The sequence below is a fragment of the Myotis daubentonii genome, chromosome 10 (assembly GCF_963259705.1).
Source record: "Myotis daubentonii chromosome 10, mMyoDau2.1, whole genome shotgun sequence".
Classification (NCBI taxonomy): domain Eukaryota; kingdom Metazoa; phylum Chordata; class Mammalia; order Chiroptera; family Vespertilionidae; genus Myotis; species Myotis daubentonii.
In genome coordinates, this window is record NC_081849.1 from 44,811,903 (window position 1) to 44,832,954 (window position 21,052).

General features: G+C 37.0%; 2 protein-coding genes across 2 annotated transcripts in view; one reads left to right on the top strand and one right to left on the bottom strand.

The window, feature by feature from the left end:
• The window catches only part of ZNF804B (zinc finger protein 804B), a 396,079-nt gene that overhangs the window by 26,005 nt on the left and 349,022 nt on the right, over positions 1-21,052 (top strand). The window lies entirely within an intron of this gene.
• Positions 3,216-3,977, bottom strand: TEX47 (testis expressed 47). The gene has a single exon (XM_059656148.1). The coding sequence runs from the start codon at positions 3,975-3,977 to the stop codon at positions 3,216-3,218; it is 762 nt and encodes a 253-aa protein (XP_059512131.1).

Below are 21,052 nucleotides of genomic sequence, written 5' to 3' on the forward strand. Positions count from 1 at the left end.
AGAGGTTACTAAAATATTTATGCTCCTTTTGATTTATACACCTCTTTATCTGCCATAAAAGAGTCACAGCACGTTTTCAGCAATGATGACTGGAATAAGTATAAACCCGCCTAAAGTGACTACTAGGAAGGGTAACTTTCATTTGAATAAACTCATTCTGGTGTGCTCACTAAAATAAAGAAATAATTATACAAGTAGCTTAATTTGTTTACAGTCACTTTTTATTTTCTAGTTATTTTCACAGTTGACACCTCATTAATTTTTTTAAGTGTGAAATAACAGTATATGAAATCAGTAATGTTATTGCTTAGTATCTATAACTTCTTCAAAAATGACTCAGATTTTTACTTTTTTTTCCCTTTGGATCAATGAATTAATTTTTTATTGATCCTTTTCACACCAAAATGTATTATAGACCAATAAAAGATCTATGCTAGGCAGTGTGGAGGATACAAATCTTACTGTTGCTTATATACTCCGGGACTAGTACAGTGCTTGGCCCTCAGTAAATATTTACCAGCAAACATTTAGTAAATATTAATTTCATATATGAGTGAATAAATGATATTAAATTACCCATATAATTATTATATATAATAAAAATTATATATAATTAGATGTTATATATAATATTATTCCTGTTACATATACATTATTGGCCAAGACTGCTGATAATCATCCACCCAAAATTTAGAGGCTTACATCATCAACAATTACTAATGTTCCCAAATCTGCAATTTGGACAGGGCTCAGTGGGAATAGCTTCTCTACTTGACTACTTCATGCACTGTCAGTTGGTCTGGTTTGAAATCCAGGCAGACTGGAGGGCTGGAGTCTGGAATCCCCTGAAGATTCACTCATTTGCATGTGTAGAGGTGTTACTGGCTGTTGGCTGGGACCTCAGCCCAGGGATATCATCAGGAAAACTGCTGGGGTTGCTGATAGTATATTGTTTAGGTTCCAAGAGGTAGCATTCAAGTGATCTAGGCAAAGTAGATGGTGTTTTTATGACTTAGTCCTGAAGGTCACATGGATCACTTCTGTTATTCTCTATTGGTTAGGACAATCACAAAGGTCATGGTGGATGTAGAAGCCACCATGCGATGGAGGAATGTTAAGGTCACACTGGAGGAAGAATATGTGGGATGGGTTATCTGTAGTAGCCAGTTTCGGAAAATATAACCTGCCATATTTTACATCTATTAGTATGTAATTGTATTTATGAAGTGTACTTCTATTCACTAACTTTAGAAAACATTGTTCCCAAATAAAATTTGCCCTGCTAAAGGGATTCTATCTGATCCAATAAACATTTGTTGTTCATTTTTTCCGTCCTGTTTCTGCTCATTCTCTGTTCTCTTAAATAGGCTCCTCTGCCCTCCCAAACCTCTCCTCACGTTCATTCAAGCCTCAGACAAAGGCTTACTTACTTCTCACTAAGTGTTTGCCCTCTCCTCCCTCCCTCCCTCCCTCCCTCCCTCCCTCCCTCCCTCCCTCCCTCCCTCCCTCCCTCCCTTCCTTCCTTCCTTCCTTCCTTCCTTCCTTCCTTCCTTCCTTCCTTCCTTCCTTCGTTCCTTCCTTCCTTCCTTCCTTCCTTCCTTCCTTCCTTCCTTCCTTCCTTCCTTCCTTCCTTCCTTCCTTCCTTCTTTCCTTCCTTCTTCCCCCTCCCTCTCTCTCCCTCTTCTCCCCTCCTCTCCCTCCATCTAGCTTGCTCTCTCTCACCTGAAAAGCATTTACTCTTATCTCCACTCATTTTGTCACTAAATATTTACTATTAGTGGATGCTTGTCTTTTTAAAAATGTTAGTAAACTATATGTTCTTTCTTATCGAGAAGAATTACTTGTCATCTAAAATATACTCTTTCTGTCAGTAAATATAAATGAATGTAACTTCAAGTTGAGTTAAAAGTGGAAAATGCCATTCTGTATGTCAATCTATATTATAAGATGTAAAAGTAGAAATTGTCTTTCCTGAAATTTGATTCTGATATGAAACAAATGATGAGAAATTATCTGCATATGACAAATTTGAGGTGCATACTGAGATTGTGTGTTTTTTCTCCCGAAGAGATTGAAAATCAAATAAGTAAAAATGAAACTAAAATAACAATATATTTCTCCATTAAATCCATAGCATTTCATAAGATGTTGAAGTAATTTTGCATAAGTATTACTGAAATAGTAAAGATATTAATTTCATTTAGTTTTTCAAACAAACTTCACCATTTTAAGTAATGCAAAAAATTTAATCTGGGGGTAAAGGAAGGGGAGACAAACTTAAAATAGGTCATATAGAAATTCATATAATTAATTGCTTTACAGGAAGTCACTGAAAAAATAACCAATTTGTTTATATTATGTGGAACCATTGAGAAATGCTCTTATGGAGTCATTGAGAAATCATGTCTTATGTGCACCCTATCATATCCCTAGCACCTGACAAACGTGTCATATAAAAGGTGCACAATAAAAGATTTTGCAGAAAAAATATAATGCCTTCTGACAATGTATTTTCTGGTTATTTAAAAAAGCTAATGTGTTCTTTAGTTTTATAATGGTCTCAGTATTCTTGATTTTATAGTTCAAAATATGTGAGATTTGGAACTATTTTCAAAGTTTAGGTTTTTTTTTCTGAATTCAGGAATCATTTAGAGATTACTCTTCCATTTGTGCTCTTAGAGTCTTTCCTACATACTGCTACTATAATAGTGATCACATATGAGATTTTATCATACTGTATCATGCTGTATCATATACTCACTACTTATTTTTACACATACTTTCCTCAAACCTTAGATTGCAAGAAACTCAAGGTATTTTTGCCCTAAATTGTGTACTCCTAGAACAAAGTGGTTTTTCCTAAAATTTGATTCTGTGTGGTAGCAGCTGCTCATTGACTGTTTAGAGAATGAGAATGTGAATCAAGTGTTTACACTTTTGCATAGTTTTATTTAATAAATTAAGTTAAACTAATGTTAACCTTTCAGAACTTATGAAACCACTCCACCTATTCACATAACATATTGAACTTAATATCAGAACAGATACATTTTCAACATACTCTGTAGACATTTGTATACTACCTTTGTGTATATTGTGGTGTTCTGTTTCTTTTTTTAAAGAAATGAGTAACTTTAGAAATCTTTTCTTTTTATTGAAGTAGCACCAATTCCTTAGGAGATTTGACCACATCTCTCACATCATCACTTCCAGTTCTAGAAACGGGAAGGAGCAGGCCATACCACCTCAGTATCCAAAGTGACGTGAATGGGTCTATTATACATGTTTATGAAAGTTTCTGGTTCCATGAATTCTTCAGATTTGTATAAATACTTAATTATTTGTTCTGGGAGGAGTAATTCGGGTGCAGGTTGGTGCAAGCTCTCGCCCGGTCCCTTTACGCCCACTTTAAGAGTCTTAAAAAAGTAGAGTGCTAGTTTATGCGTCTGGGTGAGAAACTCAGTGATGACCTCTTTCAGGGACTGTGACTGTGTCACATCGTCCAGATACATGACTGGCACTTTGATGACCACAACGTGCCATTGCATGAAGATCCTTGTTGGGATGTTATGGGACACGACTATAATTTTCATCCCTTGGATAAAATATTCTCCTCTATTCTTTTTATGGTTAATATAATCTAAAAGAATACGATAAAGACTACCACTGGAAGACTCAAGGATATGCAGAATGAAAGTACGATATATGAGCAGCAATCCTGTTACTGCTTCTCCTGTGTGAGGTTTTGCAATTGACTGAAACACTTGCTCATAGTATTCAGTGACATCTTTTTTTTCTATGTTGTCTCTTGTCATGGCCACTAGGAACATCCTGTCAAGAAGGAATTTCTTTAACTGGAGTCTTTGCTTTTCTTCCTGAAAATGCAAGTAATTGTTTCGTGGAACTTGTGGTGGCATAAGATTTTCCAGTGGCAAAGGTCTTTTGGTGCTCTTTTGGGTATGGCTTGAGAAGGACATGATGAGTCCTAATTATTCTTCTAGATGATTCTCATGTTTAGCTTATTTCAGTATTTACACCATCAGGGTACATCTTCAGTGAGGATCTCTTATTTTTATTTATTCTGACAAAAAGAAAAATAGTTTACTCAGTTTGTCAAATAATACTGAATAGCAAAATCTCTTCCCAGTGTTATCAATAAACAATGCCCTGGAAATGAAAGAGATTATTAAAACTAGACTCAAATTATGGAGATTTTTTTCAAAGTTTACAGTTAAATAACTAACACTTGCATCCTAAGAAAAACTCTGCAATAAACTGGGAAGTAGGGAGAAGAGAGAAGTTGATCTAGAGACGTTCACTCTATTTTGTTTGCATTATTATTTTCCTCTTCAATTTATAGTTCATTTTTTCTCAATCCCATCCTTGAATCATACACACATATACGCAGAGACTGACATAGAGATAGGAAAAAAGCATGTATATATATTTTTAATATATATATAAATTATATATATAATATATATATATATATATATATATATATATATATATATATATATATATATATATCGAGCGAGAGAGAGAAAATATACCCACTGACAGTCACTGACAGTAGCATTGGCATCACATTAAACCACCTTTTCATTTATGTAATGGTGACTACAGGTTGTCCTTGATTTGTCATTCCTTTTTTTAAATACTATTTTATGGTGATTTACCTATTTATTTTATAGTACTGATCAAAAGTATTTTTTTTAAATGCAGGGATCTCTCAGGTCCCAATTGTCTTATTTAACCTTTATACAGTTACAGTTAATAATGAAAGTTAATAATATTGATTGGGTAACAATGGCAAACCTTGGAAATAACTAATTTTGATTCTTTGTTTTTCATTCTATCAACAAACCGCAGAAATAGCTTTTTCATCTTCTTTTTTCTTTCTTTTTTGTTGTTGGTGGGGGTGGGGAGTCAAATTAAAAGAAATTCCTTTACTTTTACAAATATTTTCCTCCATCCAGGTCAACTTAACATTTTTCTTTCTTCAAGTACTTCTTTCTTTTACTTGTCCATGAGGTGCTACTTATCTTCCTCCATCACTCTTCCAACTGCCAGTGTGCTGGGGGTGCTCTCAGCTGTCCCGTGTTCTATTCTGATTTTTATAGTGACCTAGTGAGTCAGAATGTCAGTTGGATTAAAGGGGCAGAGAGCTCTGGCAACTTCCATTTCTCGATTTAATGAGGGATCTCAGCAGACACCTCAATATTCCAGTAGAGGAAATGAGAGCTTCTTTTCCAGAATGGCTTCTCTTTAGACGGGTGCCTTTGTGAGTCAGATGGGGGGCAGGGGGACTGGATATGTTCCTACACAAATTTTTTTTTGTCCACAATTTAGAGGAGAGAAAACTACTGCTATATGGCTTGAGTATGATTCAAACATGCTCTCAATAATACCCTTACTCTAAGGTAAAGATATATTTATGAATTAATTAAAGACTATGAATAAAAACACATACCAGATTCTGTGTAAAGGTGACTACTGCAGGCATACCTCAGAGATATTGCAGGTTTGGTTCCAGACCACCACAATAAAGCGAAAATCACATGAAAGTGAGTCACATAAATATTTTTGTTTTCTCATGCATATAAAAGTTATGTTTACACCACATTGCGTTCTATTAATTGTGCAATAGAGTATGTCTAAAAATGTACCTACCTTTATTAAGCATAGGCAATTGTAAAAAATAGCTACCTATCATCCGAACATTTAACTAGTCGTAATCTTTCAGCTGGTGTCTTACCTCAATGTTGATGGCTCCTGACTGATCAGGGTGGTGGTTGCTAAATGTTGGGGTGAATGGCAATTTCTTAAAATAAGACAATAATGAAGTCTGCTTTATCAATTGACTCTTCCTTTCATAAATTATTTCTCTCTCTAGCATGCAATGCTGTAAGCATTTTACCAGAGTAGGACTTTCAGTATTGGAATCAACCCTCTTGAACCCTGCCACTGTTTTATCAACTGGCTTTGGGTAATATTCTCAGTCTCTTGTTGTTATTTCAAAAATCTTCACAGCATCTTCACTTCATAGAGTCAGGAGTAGATTCCATCTCAAGAAACCACTTTCTTTGCTCACTCCTAAGAAACAACTTACCCATTCAAGTTTCATCATGAGAGTGCAGTAATTCAGTCACATCTTCAGGCTCCACTTCTAATTCTGGCTCTTTTGCTCTTTCAAACACTTCTGCAGTTACTTCCTCCCCTAAAGTCTTGGATCCCTCAAAGTTATCTATGAAGACTGGAATCAATGTCTTTCAAACTACTGTTAGTGTTGGTGCCTTGATCCCTTCTCATGAATCACAGGTATTCTTAATGCTACCTATAATATTGAATTCTTTCTAGAAGGTTTTCAACTGAGTTTGCCCCAATCCATCAGACAAATCACTGTCCCTGGCAACTATTCCCTTATGCAATATATTTCTTAAATAATAAGACTTGAAAATCAGAATTACTCCTTAATCCAGGGACTGCAGAAAGGAGTGTATTAGCAGGCATGACAACAACATTCATCTCATTGTACATTTTCACCAGACCTCTTGGATGGCCAGGTACATTATCAATGAGCATCATTATTTTGAAAGGAATCTTTTTTCTGAGCTGTAGGTCTCAACAGTGAGTTTAAAAAATATATAACAGACTATAAAGTAAACAGTCTTTGTTCCATTTACAGAGCACAGGGGCAGTGTAGACTGAGCACTCAAGAGCCCCAGGGCCTTCAGAATGGTGAAAGAGCATTGGCTTCAACGTAAAGTCACCAGCTGCGCTAGCCTCTAACAAGAGGGTCAGCCTCTCCTTTGAAGCATTGAAGCCAAGCATTAATGCATTCTCACTAGCACTAAGTTCTCAATGGCATTTTCTTCCAATATAAGGCAGTTCCATTTACAATGGAAATCTGTTGTTTAGTATTGCCCCCTTCATTAATTATTTTAAGCTCAATCTTCTGTATTACTTGCTGCAGCTTCTATATAGCACTTGCTTCACCTTGCACTTTTATGTTATGTAGGTGGTTTCTTCTCTTAAATATCATGAACCAGTCTCTGCTAGTTTCAGACTTTTATTCTGGAGCTTCCTTACCTCTCTCAGCATTCACAGAATTGCAGAGAGTTAGAGCCTTGCTCTTGATTAGTCTTTGGCTTTAAGAGAATATTGTGGTTGGTTTGATCTTCTACCCAGACCACTAAAACTTTACATAGCAGTGGGCTATTTCACTTTCTTATTTGTTTGTTCACTGGGGTATCACTTTTAATTTCCTTCAAGAAATTTTCTTTTGCATTCACAACTTGGTTGAACTTTTGGTGCAAGAGACCTAGCTTTTGGCCTGTCTGGGCTTTCAACATGCCTTCCTCACTACACTTAATCATATCTACCTTTTGATTTCAAGTGAGGAGCATGTAATTCTTCCTTTCATTTGACCACTTAGAGGCCATTGTATGGATATCAATTGGCCTAATTACAATATTGTTGTGTCTCAGGGAATAGGGGCCCCAGGAAAGGAAAAGAGACAGGAAACAGCTGGTCAGTGGATCAGTCAGAACATACACATTATTTATCAACTAGAGGCCCGATGCACAAAATTTGTGCAAGGGGCTTGGTCCTGGCAGCTGTGGTGGCTTGCCTTGGCCCTCACAGCCCTGGCTTCATCTGGAAGGTCATCTGGAAGGACATCCAGAAGGTTGTTTGGCTGTCTGGTCTTATTGCATATTAGGCTTTTATTATTATAGATTAAGTTTGCTGTCTTATATTCTTATACATGGTTCATGGCACCCACAAAACAATAGTAACATCAAAGATCACTGACCACAGATCACCATAGCAAATATAATAATAAGGGAAAAGTTTTAAATATTATGAGAATTACCAAAATCTGACACAGAGACATGAAGTGAGCCCCTAATAAAGGAGCTTAATTGTGATTTTTCTCCCCATGTGTGTTTTTTGTTTCATCAACATAATAATAGAAAAATAATGTTTCATCATTATAATTTCCACATAAACTATACAAAGTATCACTAAACCATCCCTTCTTTAAAAGAGTGATAATCTTGCTCTGACCAGGTGGCTCAGTTGGTTGGAATGTCCTCCAGTACCCAGAAGGTGGTGAGTTCGATTCCTGGTCAGGGCAAGTACAAGAGGCAATTAATTGAGGCTTCTCTCTTTGTCTCTCTCTTCCTCTATCCTCTGTCCTCTCTCTCTAAAAACCAGTAAAAAAATATCCTTGGGCAAGGATTAAAAAAAGTAATAATCTCTTAATTGATGTTGACCTAAAATATATGAAATTGTCATTTCTATAATTTAAAAACGGTCTGATATTGACAGTCTTGTGTGATCCAACCTAATACATTTAGAAAACACTAGTTTTTACCACCGTATATAATAGTTTGACCTTCATTTTCCCAATGCATTTTTCCATTTCTCGATGCATTTTTAGTTGTTTGGTTGCTTCTTCCAAATTTTAGTTTCATTGTCACATGGCTATCTGAAACATTTAAGGGCATCTTACCTTGTTTCCTTGAGTTTCATAAACCATACTCTTAAGTGTCAAGACTAAAGTTTTGAGCAGATAGAAATAGAATCAACACGTATTTTGATTGCCTTGTGTATATAATTAATTTTAATTGTGTACTCTCCTTTCAATGGATGATCAGCATTTGAGTTCCCAGATGCCATAGTCTTTGTGTTTTATGTATTAAGGAGCAGTTATTTCCCCTTAGGTAGTGACTCAAGCAGACCTCTTCTGTCTGTCCAATGAAATAAGGAGACATCATGTTTTTCCAACCAGACTAATCTGTTTAGAGCAGATATCTATGTTCAAATAATTGCCAAATGGCAGGACTTGAATTAAAACTTAAGCTGAGGAGTCGTTTTTGAATTATTTTACCTATCTACCCTTGTTATCCAATTTATCTTGCATAAAAACACAACATATATTTGTAACGCATTTCAAGCAGCACACCTTAAAGTTCACTAGATACTTTGTGCTCTGGTTTTATTATCCGGAAGCAAATGTTACTGAAAATAAAAACTCTTAGTGTCCTTTTGTGTTCATAAGGCAGATAAAATGGATTAAAAAGATTAAACACTATTAACTTATTATTTACCATGTGCCACATACTAGATGTTTTTACTTACATTAAATCAATTTAATCTTCACAACAACCCTATATGGTAGATACAATTTTGCCTACAACTTATAGACAATGGAATGAAATCATGGGGTAGTGAAGTACCCTGCATACGTGAACCATCCTCTCAATAACTTCCCCTCTTCCCACCCAGGGTAGAGAGAGGAGGAATTATTCCCTCTCCTTATCCTTTGCCACAATGTCATTCTTGCTCCCCTATGACATGACGATTCTTTGGAAATGGAGGATAGTATATGGTTTGAATAAAATAATTTTAAAGGAAAACCCCTACATCATACCTGCGATTTAACAAATTGATGTACTGTCTTTATCTTTTCAATCATCTCAGATTTATCTACACCTTTGGTGTGCCAGATAATATGATAGGCTCTGTATGAGACACAATCATGGAAAACACCTGGTTCCTAATTCTAGGAGGTTAGAGTCCAGTAGGGGTGATTAGATGTCCATGAATCACCACAGCACTGGAAGAAATAGAATAAATACCAAGTGAATGACATTCGGTGTTGTGGAGACATTGTGGTTGGGGTTTCTTGGAAAGTTTAATGAAAGAGTTCTTGTTTGGGCATGACTATCGGGGAATAGAGTTGGGGAGTGGCTCTGTGTATATTCCATGGATTTATTTCTTTAAAGGGTCAAAATTTGCATTAAGTGAATTTGATTTCCGGTTCCTGGAATACCAAGTCCCACTTTGACCTTTCACTTTTGCTCATGTACTAGATAAACAGATAAAACTCAATCTAAAACATTTCCATCACTTCCACTAACTTTATCTGCATTTTGACATTTCTAAATAATCAGTATAAGAGAATTCATGGTCTAAATAAATTGCTAACAACTAGGAGTGCATACATTAACAATTAAGTAGACAAAATATACCCAATTTAGCAGAGCAAACCAGAATGAGATTAGTTACCAAATCACTAGCTATTTGAAGATTTATAAAAAAGGAATGCCAGATTACCTTCTCCAGCATTGCTTCTTTTTTTAAAAAAAATTATATTTTTATTGATTTCAGAGAAGAAGGGAGAGGAAGAAAGAGATAGATACATCAATGATAAGAGAGAATCACTGATTGGCTGCCTCTGCATGCCCCCTACTGGGGATTGAGCCCACAACCTGGGCATGTGCCCTTGACTGGAATTGAACCTGGGACCCTTCAGTCCGCAGGCTGATGCTCTATCCACTGAGCCAAACCAGCGAGGGCCCCGCATTGCTTCTTTGCCCAAAACATGGAGCACTGTTTGGTAATTGTTTAACAAGGAGAGCACCGGCTGGGAATATTTTGTTATTCAACTCCAGCATTTAACATATGTCTACTATTTGTAAAAAACAAACAACAAAAACCAGTAAGTGCCACATACTATAGAGATATTCTTGTGAAACAGATAATATATCTGCACATGAAAAATTCAGGTCTATTAGTGGAGCTTAACGTCTCTACAATTACAGGGGCTGGAGAGAAGAAATGTTATATTAGTAATAAAGTCATAAACAATGAACGTCGGAACCGCAAAATGCTGGAACAATTAAACTTGGCTGGAAGAACTAGCATTTAAGCTGGGCATAAAAATATGTGATTTGTGGGAGAGTGTGTGTGTGTGTGCGCGCAGGGCGTGGGGGGCAGGGAAGGTGTGGAACAGACTGTAAGGTTGAAGCATAAAGGCAGAGAGCACTTGTTACAGAGCTGGGAAATGTGGCATTGCATTATGAAAGTGGCAATTGTCTGGTTTGTCTCAAGTGTAAACCACAGAATCTTCAGGTTTGTTAAAGTGCAAATTCCTGCACTCTAGCCTTAAAGGGTCTGAGTTAGTTATCTTAAAGTGAGATCCTTAAAGTGAGGTCCAAGTACTTGCATTTTTGATGTGTTCTCCCAGTGTCTCTACCTATTTCACTTTAAAGAAGAATGGGTTAAGTTGTGGTGGCTTAAAGTATGGCTACTAGTATCACCTGGTGAGGAATTAAACAAAAAGAGCCAGCTCCCGGTTCTTATTCAATTAGTGTGGAATGGAACTCGGACGTCTATTTGTGAAAGCCCCTCCAGGTGATTCTAAGTGTAGTTTGGAGTAGAACTGCAGACCTAGGCTAGTGGGTGAGCGGAGGGGAGGAGTGGAAAAGGAGAGGAAAGGAAGTTGCAGCCGGTGTGTGGAGGACTCGTATGCCATGCTCGGAGGTTAGAATTTTATTCTTTGGGTAGTAGGGGATCATTGGGATTTTTGGGTGCCTGTAATGTATTTTAGAAAGTTGCCTATGAAGTGCAGTGGAATTAGAGATGGGAAATGCTGGAGGCAGCCTGAGTACTTTTCAGAATCCTGCGGTTGCCAAACGAGTGCTATTCTGCCAGTCCAAGAGAAAATTGGTTCAACTTTTCTGGAAAGCAATTTACCACATGGATCATGTGCTAAAAAATTTCATACTTTTTAACCAGGTAATGCGTCTTCCAGGTACATATCATAAAGAAATAAGATTACTGACATTTTAATACATTAAAATATTATAGGAATAATAAAAAAGAGAACTTTGAAAAATTGAATATATATGTATATATATAAATTATGGAATACTATGGTGCCCTGAAACCATTTTTGAAGACTATTTTAAATGCAGTCAAAAACAGTTATTCTCTAAAGTAAATAATATAATACAGAAAATTATATATAGCATGTAATGCCAGTTTTATTTTTAAAAATAGCTAGAGTAGAAGGACATCTAGGCAAATGTTAAAACTGGTGGTATTTGGTGGTGATATTTGTTTTATATTTTCCAAAAATGTTAAGCATCTATAAATACATTATTGTTCTGTTCAGAAAAAAAAAATAACATCAAAAATAAATAAGCCTGTGATGATCATTTGGTGAAAGGTAACAAATGTACTGCTGTTTGTGGGTCTGGGATAATCTAAATTAAGAGTTTGCAGGCTGGTCGGCGTGGCACAGTGGTTGAGCATCTACCTACGAACCAGAGGGTCAGGGTTTGGTTCCTGGTCAGGGCACATACCCAGGTTTCGGGCTCAATTCCCAGTGTGGGGCGTGCAGGAGGCAGCTGATCAATGACTCTCTCTCATCATTGATGTTTCTATCTCTCCCTCTCCCTTCCTCTCTGAAACCAATAAAAAAATTAAAAACAAAAAAAGAGTTTGCTGATGGGCAGAATTTGTAATATGGCAGATCCTGGGTCAGGGTGAACAGGAGGATAAACACTCAGGGATGTTTGGGCCTAGTGAGAAAGAGGCAAGCTAGGAACACATGGAGGTGAAAGAGGGAGCCGTTATTAAGACAGCCCAGGAACTGTTGGTGGAGAAACAGTGCCAGGTGTTAGAACAGTGGAATCAGACCAGACTTAGTTTCAGCAACCTTGATACTTGAGTTCTGAGTAAGAAAGAATTCAGATCCAAGACTCGAACTATAAGAGAAAGTTTACTCAGAAGGACACAGAGGTAGAAGAAATGAGCTGTAGAAGAAATGGGCTCAGGAAATAAGTTAAAGCAGCAAATGAAAGGCCCCACAGCTTAGGAGAAAGAGGCATGGGAAAACACACCTTGGGGAATGGGTGGGGAAAGGCACATAACTGTGTTGGGCCCTCCTGTCTGAGGCCCTGAGGGTTTTTATCCCCTCTCTAAGGGCTAGAATCTTCCAAGTTTCAGGGGACGATCTCAATAGAATGTTCATCAGCTTTTCCACGTGTGGTCTCTACTGATTGGTGGATGGTAGGGGAGGGAGTCATTTCATTGCATCTGGTCCTGAAGTCAGCCATGGCCTCGCTGTGGATTTCCTGCTTTTCTGGGCTTGGAGCTGAAACACAGGTGAGGCCTAAATGTCATCTCTAATTTGACCAAAACTTTGTCTTTGTGATCAAGAGACCTGAGGCTATGTTCCTAAGATTATCTGATGTGGGTCAGACCCTCAATGTCTTGAGGGCTTAACGCTTAAAGAAGTGATTATGCAAGGGCTTCTATGGGATTTGTATGAGGCTATTCTCTGGTCCCTTGTTCCTCCTCTAAGGGGGAGGGGGGGTTTAAAAACATGGGAGAGTCCGAACAGCATGCCCCTCGATATGAAAGGTCAGGGGGTCTAAACTGAATGCTAAGGGAGCAAAGGTCACCCTGGGAGCCAGGTCCTTGTTTTCCCAGTTTTGCCTGTTGCTAGGTACCTGGCGCACTTTGCCTTGGTGACATTTCATATCTGGCCTTTCGTTCCTACTCTCCACATGCTCGTCTAACTGCCTACTACAAAACCTCAGTCCAGGAAACCCTTGCGCGAAGTGAGGTCTTTGCATGGCCAGCCTGAAAGATACAACTGAGCGAAAGGTGAGTCTTGAAAGATTTTAGCCCAGTGTACAGTTAGAGTCTGAACTGAGGCATTTACTGACACTGAGGAAGATGATATGTACGTTATTACCAAGTTAGACATGACTTGATCAACTCGATGTGGGAGGTGAGATGTGCAAGGACATAAAGATGACTGTGGGTTTGAATGTCAGTAACTGGGAAGACAGATGTTTTTTGGTGTTGTTTTGTTTTACTTTTGTTTTAAATAGAAAGAGAATGAAGGAGAAAGCACAGATTTAGGGAGAAAAATAGTTTGTATGTATTATGTTGAAGGGAATTGCCATAGAAACATACAGGTATAAATGCAATTAGAGTCTGGAGATCTGGAGAAATTAGGATTGTGATGCAAATTTGATAGTCATCTGCATGAGGGAAGAGTTGAAACCATGGAAACCAAAATGACTGAGATTATGAAAGGGAAGGATGAGGAGAAGAGTACTATCATGTGGAACACCTAATTTTAAGAGTGGACCAAAGGGAGTTAGCAAAGCATCAGAAACAGATGGGGAAGTAACGAAACACAGGACCAGGAAGGTCAATATAGGAATGGTTTAAAAGTGGGTGATAATGGTAAAATTCTAAACAGAGGTAAAAAAAACCTTAAGGGCTGAGGTGATCTTTTAATATTGGCAATTACAAGATTCATGGGGACTTAAAAATAGATTCAGTAAAATGATTGAGGGAAGCCAGATTGCACTCATTGAGTGAGTCAGTATAGAATAAGTGGTCAAAGACTAGACACTCCTCCAAACATTGGTAGTAAAACGGATGAAAGCACTCATAGTAAACTGTAGAGGAGAAAGATTGTAGGGTAATTATGCTATAGTGATCCTGGGTTTTTCTCTATTGAAAACTAGCATGCTGGTTTTTGTTTTGTTTTTAATTGCCATTGTGTCCAGTCAGGAAGGTAAAGTCTGAAAATGGAATGCTGTATTGTGTATTTTAAGATTGTTAGTTCTATACAGAGATTTAGGAGACTTCCAATAACACTAAACTCTGATTTACATTTATTTTTTCTCTTTTATCAGTGCATGTTGTATCAGGTGATATAAACCATAACAAATCTTAATTTGGCTTTTCATATATTCGTAACTTATCTCAAATGACTACAAAAAGCTTTTTTGATAAATAAAATAGCAAAGTTGCTTTCCACATACAAAGTTAATTATCATTGGAGTAATATATTTGTAATTTCAGTACAAGTACCTACTCTGGTCCATATAATCTATTATGATAAAACACATCATAAATAAGTTAATATCTATTTTAGTGCCTGCTTTTGGTTTAACTTTGATCAATAGAATGGAGAAAATTAAACTAATAGAAGTTTAGAGTTGGAAAGGAATTTAGCACCAGCAACATAACATATTCCTTTTAAAGTTAAGGAAAACATGGCAGAAAGAGGCTAATTGATACTACCTCCTTCAAGTGCTTACCTAAAACAAGGTTGACTAAAACATCTATACATAAAATACTGAAACAGTGAGATGATAGTTCTTACTAGAGTACTTTTAAGGAAATGTGATAGATGTTTCAGTAAGTAAAGTGGTGGCTAGAGGCATTCTAAAACAGTTCAAGGAATCTAAATTTTGTGATGCTCAATAGAGAACCATAAAATGTTTTTACACAGAAAAATAATATGATGGGTGCCACATTTAATGGTGTTAAAACCGTATTCAGGATGCTTGGAAGGCACAGTCCTTAGAGTCAGTAATGCCTACTAAACTGTTCTATTCCCGATATATAATGAGATTTCACTAGAATTTAAAACTTTAAAAGGCATTTCTTTTAATAAAAGTAATGTTAACCAAGTCTGAGTAACTATATCATCTTATTTCCTGTAACCAGAGGAGCAATAAAATAAAAACAAGATAGTAAAATATTTTTAAAGATCGACTGTGCCCTAAATATTTAAATAGATTTTGATAATTTATCCAACAAGCCTTTATTATCCTGCAACATTTTCAGTCGACACTAAATTTAAAGCCCTTTTGCCCATTCTAATTCAGGACAATTCCATATATCCTCAGAAACTGCACCCACTGACATTAGCAGTTGAGGATATTTCAGAACCTCATAGGATATTAGATATGTAATGTATGGAATTATAAGGTACAAATCACTTTTTTTTGTGAAGTGAGTTATAAATAATGGAAATATGCTAGGGCCGTGGTCGGCAAATTGCGGCTCCCGAGCTACATGCGGCTCTTTGGCCCCTTGAGTGTGGCTCTTCCACAAAATACCACTTGCGGGCGCACGTACAGTGCGATTGAAACTTCGTGGCCCATGCGCGGAAGTCGGTTTTCCGCCTGGGTGAGTCTATTTTGAGGAAGTACTGTTGACTCTGTTGACTAATGAGTTTGCCGACCAGGGAGGGACACATTCCTAGGGTCTATATAGTAACATCACAGTGGGGGGTATAGGCACCTGGTCTTCCATCATCACTTTTCAGTTCTGGCTTCTGCTAGAGATGCATGGATGCCCTTCTGGTTCATGCCTCGTCTGTCACTTGAATTCCTTGTCTCTTTGACAGTCGCCTTTCAGTTACATATGTGCTGCTATTGACTTCATGGAAATATCATTTAAATGTGGATGCTTATGTCAGGAGAGTTCTTAGGCAGAGTTATTTTGGACTCTGAGCCTTTGGGTAATAAAACATGGATAAATAATCATTTTTGTGTCTTTTTTAGCCTCCAGAGGTTTTAAGCATCACATTTTTACAGATATTGGCTGGGCTAACTAGACAGTCTTAACCACCAACCCATTGATCTAGTTGGTAGAAATAATTATGACTCCCTGTGACTATTATGTGTTCTTGTAACACTTTTCAGTTGCCTAAGCCACTTCTACTGTTCAGTTGTGATATACTCAGAAAAATCCAACTATGAACAATACAACATAAAAGTATAATTACGAAGGCATGATTCGCAGAATTATATAAGTTTTGGGGCCAAATATTAAGATTGTTTGGATCACCCACTCCTTAGGACTTTAAACTTTCTTAACAAAAAAACTTGAATGTTGATTGCAGTTGCTATGATTAAATTTATTTGTGATTTTACTTTCCATTAAGGATTCTTGGTTCTGAGAGAGACCACACTTTTTTTGGCTATGGTTTGATGGGTAAGGTAACTTCATTTTTATCATAAACAGAGCTGAAAGTGAGTGTAACATTAATTTCATATCTGACACTTTTATGGAATCTTTTTAAAAATATATATTTTATTGATTTTTTTACAGAGAGGAAGGGAGAGGGATAGAGAGCTAGAAACATCGATGAGAGAGAAACATCAATCAGCTGCCTCCTGCACACACCCTACTGGGGATGTGCCTGCAACCAAGGTATATGCCCTTGACTGGAATCGAACCTGGGACCCTTCAGTCTACAGGCTGATGTTCTATACACTGAGCCAAACCGGTTAGGGCAGTATGAAATCTTTTTACAAGATAAAGAAATAGCCTGGCCTAGTCATTGCTTGATGGGTTAATCTCTAATCTCCTTCCTAAATTACTGCACCTATCTACCACAGAGCCATATTCAATCTCTATCACATTTGTGTGTGTGTGACCTTTCAATAATAAGACAGCACCACGGTAAAAAGAAAGGGTACTTTTAAACTTTGAGTCTTGACTTATGGTGTCTTTTTGGATCCCAGCTCAGAGAGTTGGGAGAAGGGATATTAATGAATTTGCAGAAGTGGAGGCTAATGGTGTGGCTTGTGTTCAGTAACTAATCCTTAGTTATTAGAAATTCGTCTCCAGTGATATGAGAACCAGGCTAGTCTTACATTTTTAGAAGGTCATTCTCAGACCTATACTTCATAAAAGGGGGATTCTTCGAGACCATGTTTTTATTGTATTAGAATTGAGTGAAGCTGTTTTCTTTGTGAATCCAAGAATAAATAATTAATAGCTTTTTTGACTGAAGATAACTTTGACACTTATAACCTATACTTTTAAAAAGCTCATTTTTAGAAAAATTAAAATCTTTTCAGGGAAAAACTGAAGCATGGTCATGCTCTGCCAAACTTTCAAAAAGTGATTATCAGGTTGTGGTTGTTGTTCTCTCTTTAACTTATTGTTTTAAGTGACATAAGTTTATTATACTATTTTATACCTAAGTCATTTTTATATAATGAAATATAAAAGTGGGCAATGAAAGAGAAAAAAGTTTATGTTATGAAAAGAATTAAAGAGAAGATTCATATTGATAGGTTGATGGTAAATTAAAACTCAAGCATACAGGGAGCTAGATTAAATTTTGAATGCTCTGTGTTACGTGAGTAGAAAAGAATGATCCTTCTGAATACTTTAAAGTGTCTGAGTGGAGAGAGTGTTGCTGAAGCAATATCTTGGAAATATAATCACTTTCTGAAGTCAGCACCTATTTATCTTAAATTAATCATTTTTTTTTGGGTAGGCAGGTGATAATTCTGTTGCTGGGTGCCAATGTCTTTTGATTCATGGCACAGATAAAACTAGGCTCTCCTAGACTGGTGAGAGATATACACTATAAAAGATCTCCAGGTGTAACTCTTCTGTAAGATTAAGGACTGCTTTTTCGGTTTTTCAATCAGTATAAGGATTGAGAATCAGTAAATAATTGGTTTTAAAATAAATCCTTGGGTGTAATTAAGTGTATTTTACCTTCCTGCACTCAGAAGGGCATAAAGAATATTCAAAATATAAGGCAACATTTTTTTTTCTCCTTCGCTATTAACTTCTCCAGCCAAAGGCGTTCCTATGGTTGAAGTGGAAAAGGTACCATGAAAGTGCTAAGCCATATGAGTGTGGGGCCTGTGGATGAAATAGCATCATGGTGGCCCTGAGGCAGCTAACCCCATATGCCCACATGACACAACAACGCAGGCTGGGTGCTTGAGCCTGAACTTAAAAACACTCTGCCACTTCAGAAGGTGCACTGGAGAAGTGGTCTGATTCCTTAAATAATAAATACATGAAAATAAGTTTTAAAAAAGTAGAACTTATTTCCTAGGTTTTGTCAGTAAGGGTTGTATTATCAACTTGCCAGGGGTAGCAGATGGGGTAGCAAGAAGACAGTGAGGTCTCTTTGTCCCTGAACTGAACAGTTTGCCAGTGGTTTAACCATATTCTCCCTCCTGCTTTATACATTCACAATATGTGTGCATACGTACATGTTTGTCAGGAGAAAGACTTTAGACATTTTGACTACAACTTGTGAGAGATATACAAAATCCAAGCAAAAGTTTGTGTAATATACATGTATACATTTAAAATGTTATTTCATTATTTTATTGTATTCTATCATCTAGCCTAAATAAGGTTGTTACCACTATTTTTTTTATTTAGATAGATGTCAGAAACAATGCAGTTGACATAATGAGAACATTTTAGGCTCTTCACAGAGTTTTTAATGTAGATATTAGAAAAACATACCCAGATTTTGTAAATAAACAGCAGCAGGAGATATTAGAATGCTTGGCTGTGTTTTCTTCACTGTCTTACTTTCTGTTTCTCTTTGATTTATTCTTGTTCCAATGAAGAGTGGGGTACCTGAGGCATTTTAGGGCCAATATCCCATCAATTTTTGTCTGCTCCATTAGACTATACACACTCATCTAGATTGCTTTCTCCTTAGTGATTTTGTACCACAGACACTAAAGTGCTTAGTCTATATGCTATGTAATACATTTTAAAAATCTATAGGGATAGAAAAAATCTATTAGAAAGTTTCCTCCTGAACAATTATATGAAGAACCTGAGTTTCCAGGTAGAAAGTAATTATAAAAATCTATAGTTTTTAAAAGGCCCATTTTCCAATAAGATTAGCAAAACTGTTTTGAAGACTAGAAGTGATGATTCTCCTTCTTCATTGATATGACAGCTTGGCACTTACTGAAGATTTCTCAGGAAGGTTGATTCATATGTTTTGGCAGGATCAAGTAACTGATCAAAGTTTTACTCAGGAAGTATAGTTTGTCCTGTTAAGCTTTTTGAAGGTAACTTTTGAAGCCCCTTTAGATATTTTTAATCAATTTCTGAACTCTGTGTCATTTGAAGTTTAATGAAAGCTCTATCTCAGAGGTTGTTCTTTGGAAGGACAATGTAATAAATAAAAGATTTTTTTTCTGCCATTTCTTTTTTAGCAGCATAGGTAAGACCTCACACACACACACACACACACACACACACACACACACATACACACACACACTTTTTGTTTTTGTTTTTTTGTTACAAAAATAATTTAAGAACTCTAAGGTGGACATATAGATCCATAACCACTGACATATTTTGCAGGATAGAGGCAGTCCATACTTGACTATATAATGCATTCTTGAAAAATTATTTGATAAACCAAATGTTTGAAAACCAACTAAAATACTTGATTTTTAATAAAGCAAGCATGGTGTTCCACTTTAGGAAATTTAAATATTAATACTATATTGTTAAATCCCATCCCTGCTGGCACTGCCCCCTGTTCCTAGGGTTCAGGCATTCCAGTGGGTGGGAACCTTCATAGGCACAAGGAGAAGCAGCTGTACCTGGAATCCTGCCAGCTCCCTCCTGGGAATCAGAGATGTCAAACCATAAATCTCCCCGTCACAGGACTACTGCCTCTGGCTGATCCCTTCCACAGGCATTCATCTGGATGATGGGTGGCTTTCAGTCTCTAAATAACCTAGACTAGATGCCCACAGGGTTCTGGAGCAGGCTGAACCCAAAAGGAAGAGTGGGCAGATATCCCACACTTATGTATGTGGCTACTTGGGTATGGGGACTCCCCAGCTGCCTTCCACAGGCTCTCTGCAAGTTGCCTCCTCTTCTGATTGCCACTCTCACAGCCTGGAGTTGAGTTAGGACTGAGGAAGAAGAAAAGGTTTGGAGGAAAAGGAGATGGAGTGAGGTAAGGGGATATTAGCCAGGGGTGAAATGCACAAACTGATCATTTGCAGTGTCCTACGTTCCTAGGGATCTGCACAGGACTCCTCAGCATGGAAAAGACAGGGAAGATAGAAAAGATTGGATATGCTGTTGTGAGCATGCTCAGAAAGTATTTTGATTTTTTTTTTCTTGGCTGGGTTGCTACAAGTAATAATCTGAAAATGTCACAGCCACATCATGAAGGCTGACCTGCCTACCCTTGCCCAAACCTCCATGATCTCTGTAAATCACTCTTAATCAGTTCTAGTGTGAAATCTGAATTTGGCCTATGGAAGGTGACTTGGTGATGAATTTAAAATGCACAAACATGTCTATTTTGTAAATGTCAAGCACCACCTTTGTGAGTTTACAAAAAAACTACAGTGAATCATAACCAGGTGATCATAATAGCTTCTCACCAAGCCAATTCAGCAATGAGTCCAGGTCTAGTGGGTGTTTCTAAGTGTTCCTAGTAATTCCAAGAGTGCAATTTGTATTTGTTGAAATCTTCAAATGAAATAATTATTTTAAAAATGGTCAGATATAAAGAATTTGTATGTGACTCTACCAATATTCAGTTGTTTTTTGTTTTATTTTCCCCCACTGCTCCTTTCTCTCTCTCTCTCTCTCTCTCTCTCTCTCTCTCTCTCTCTCTCTC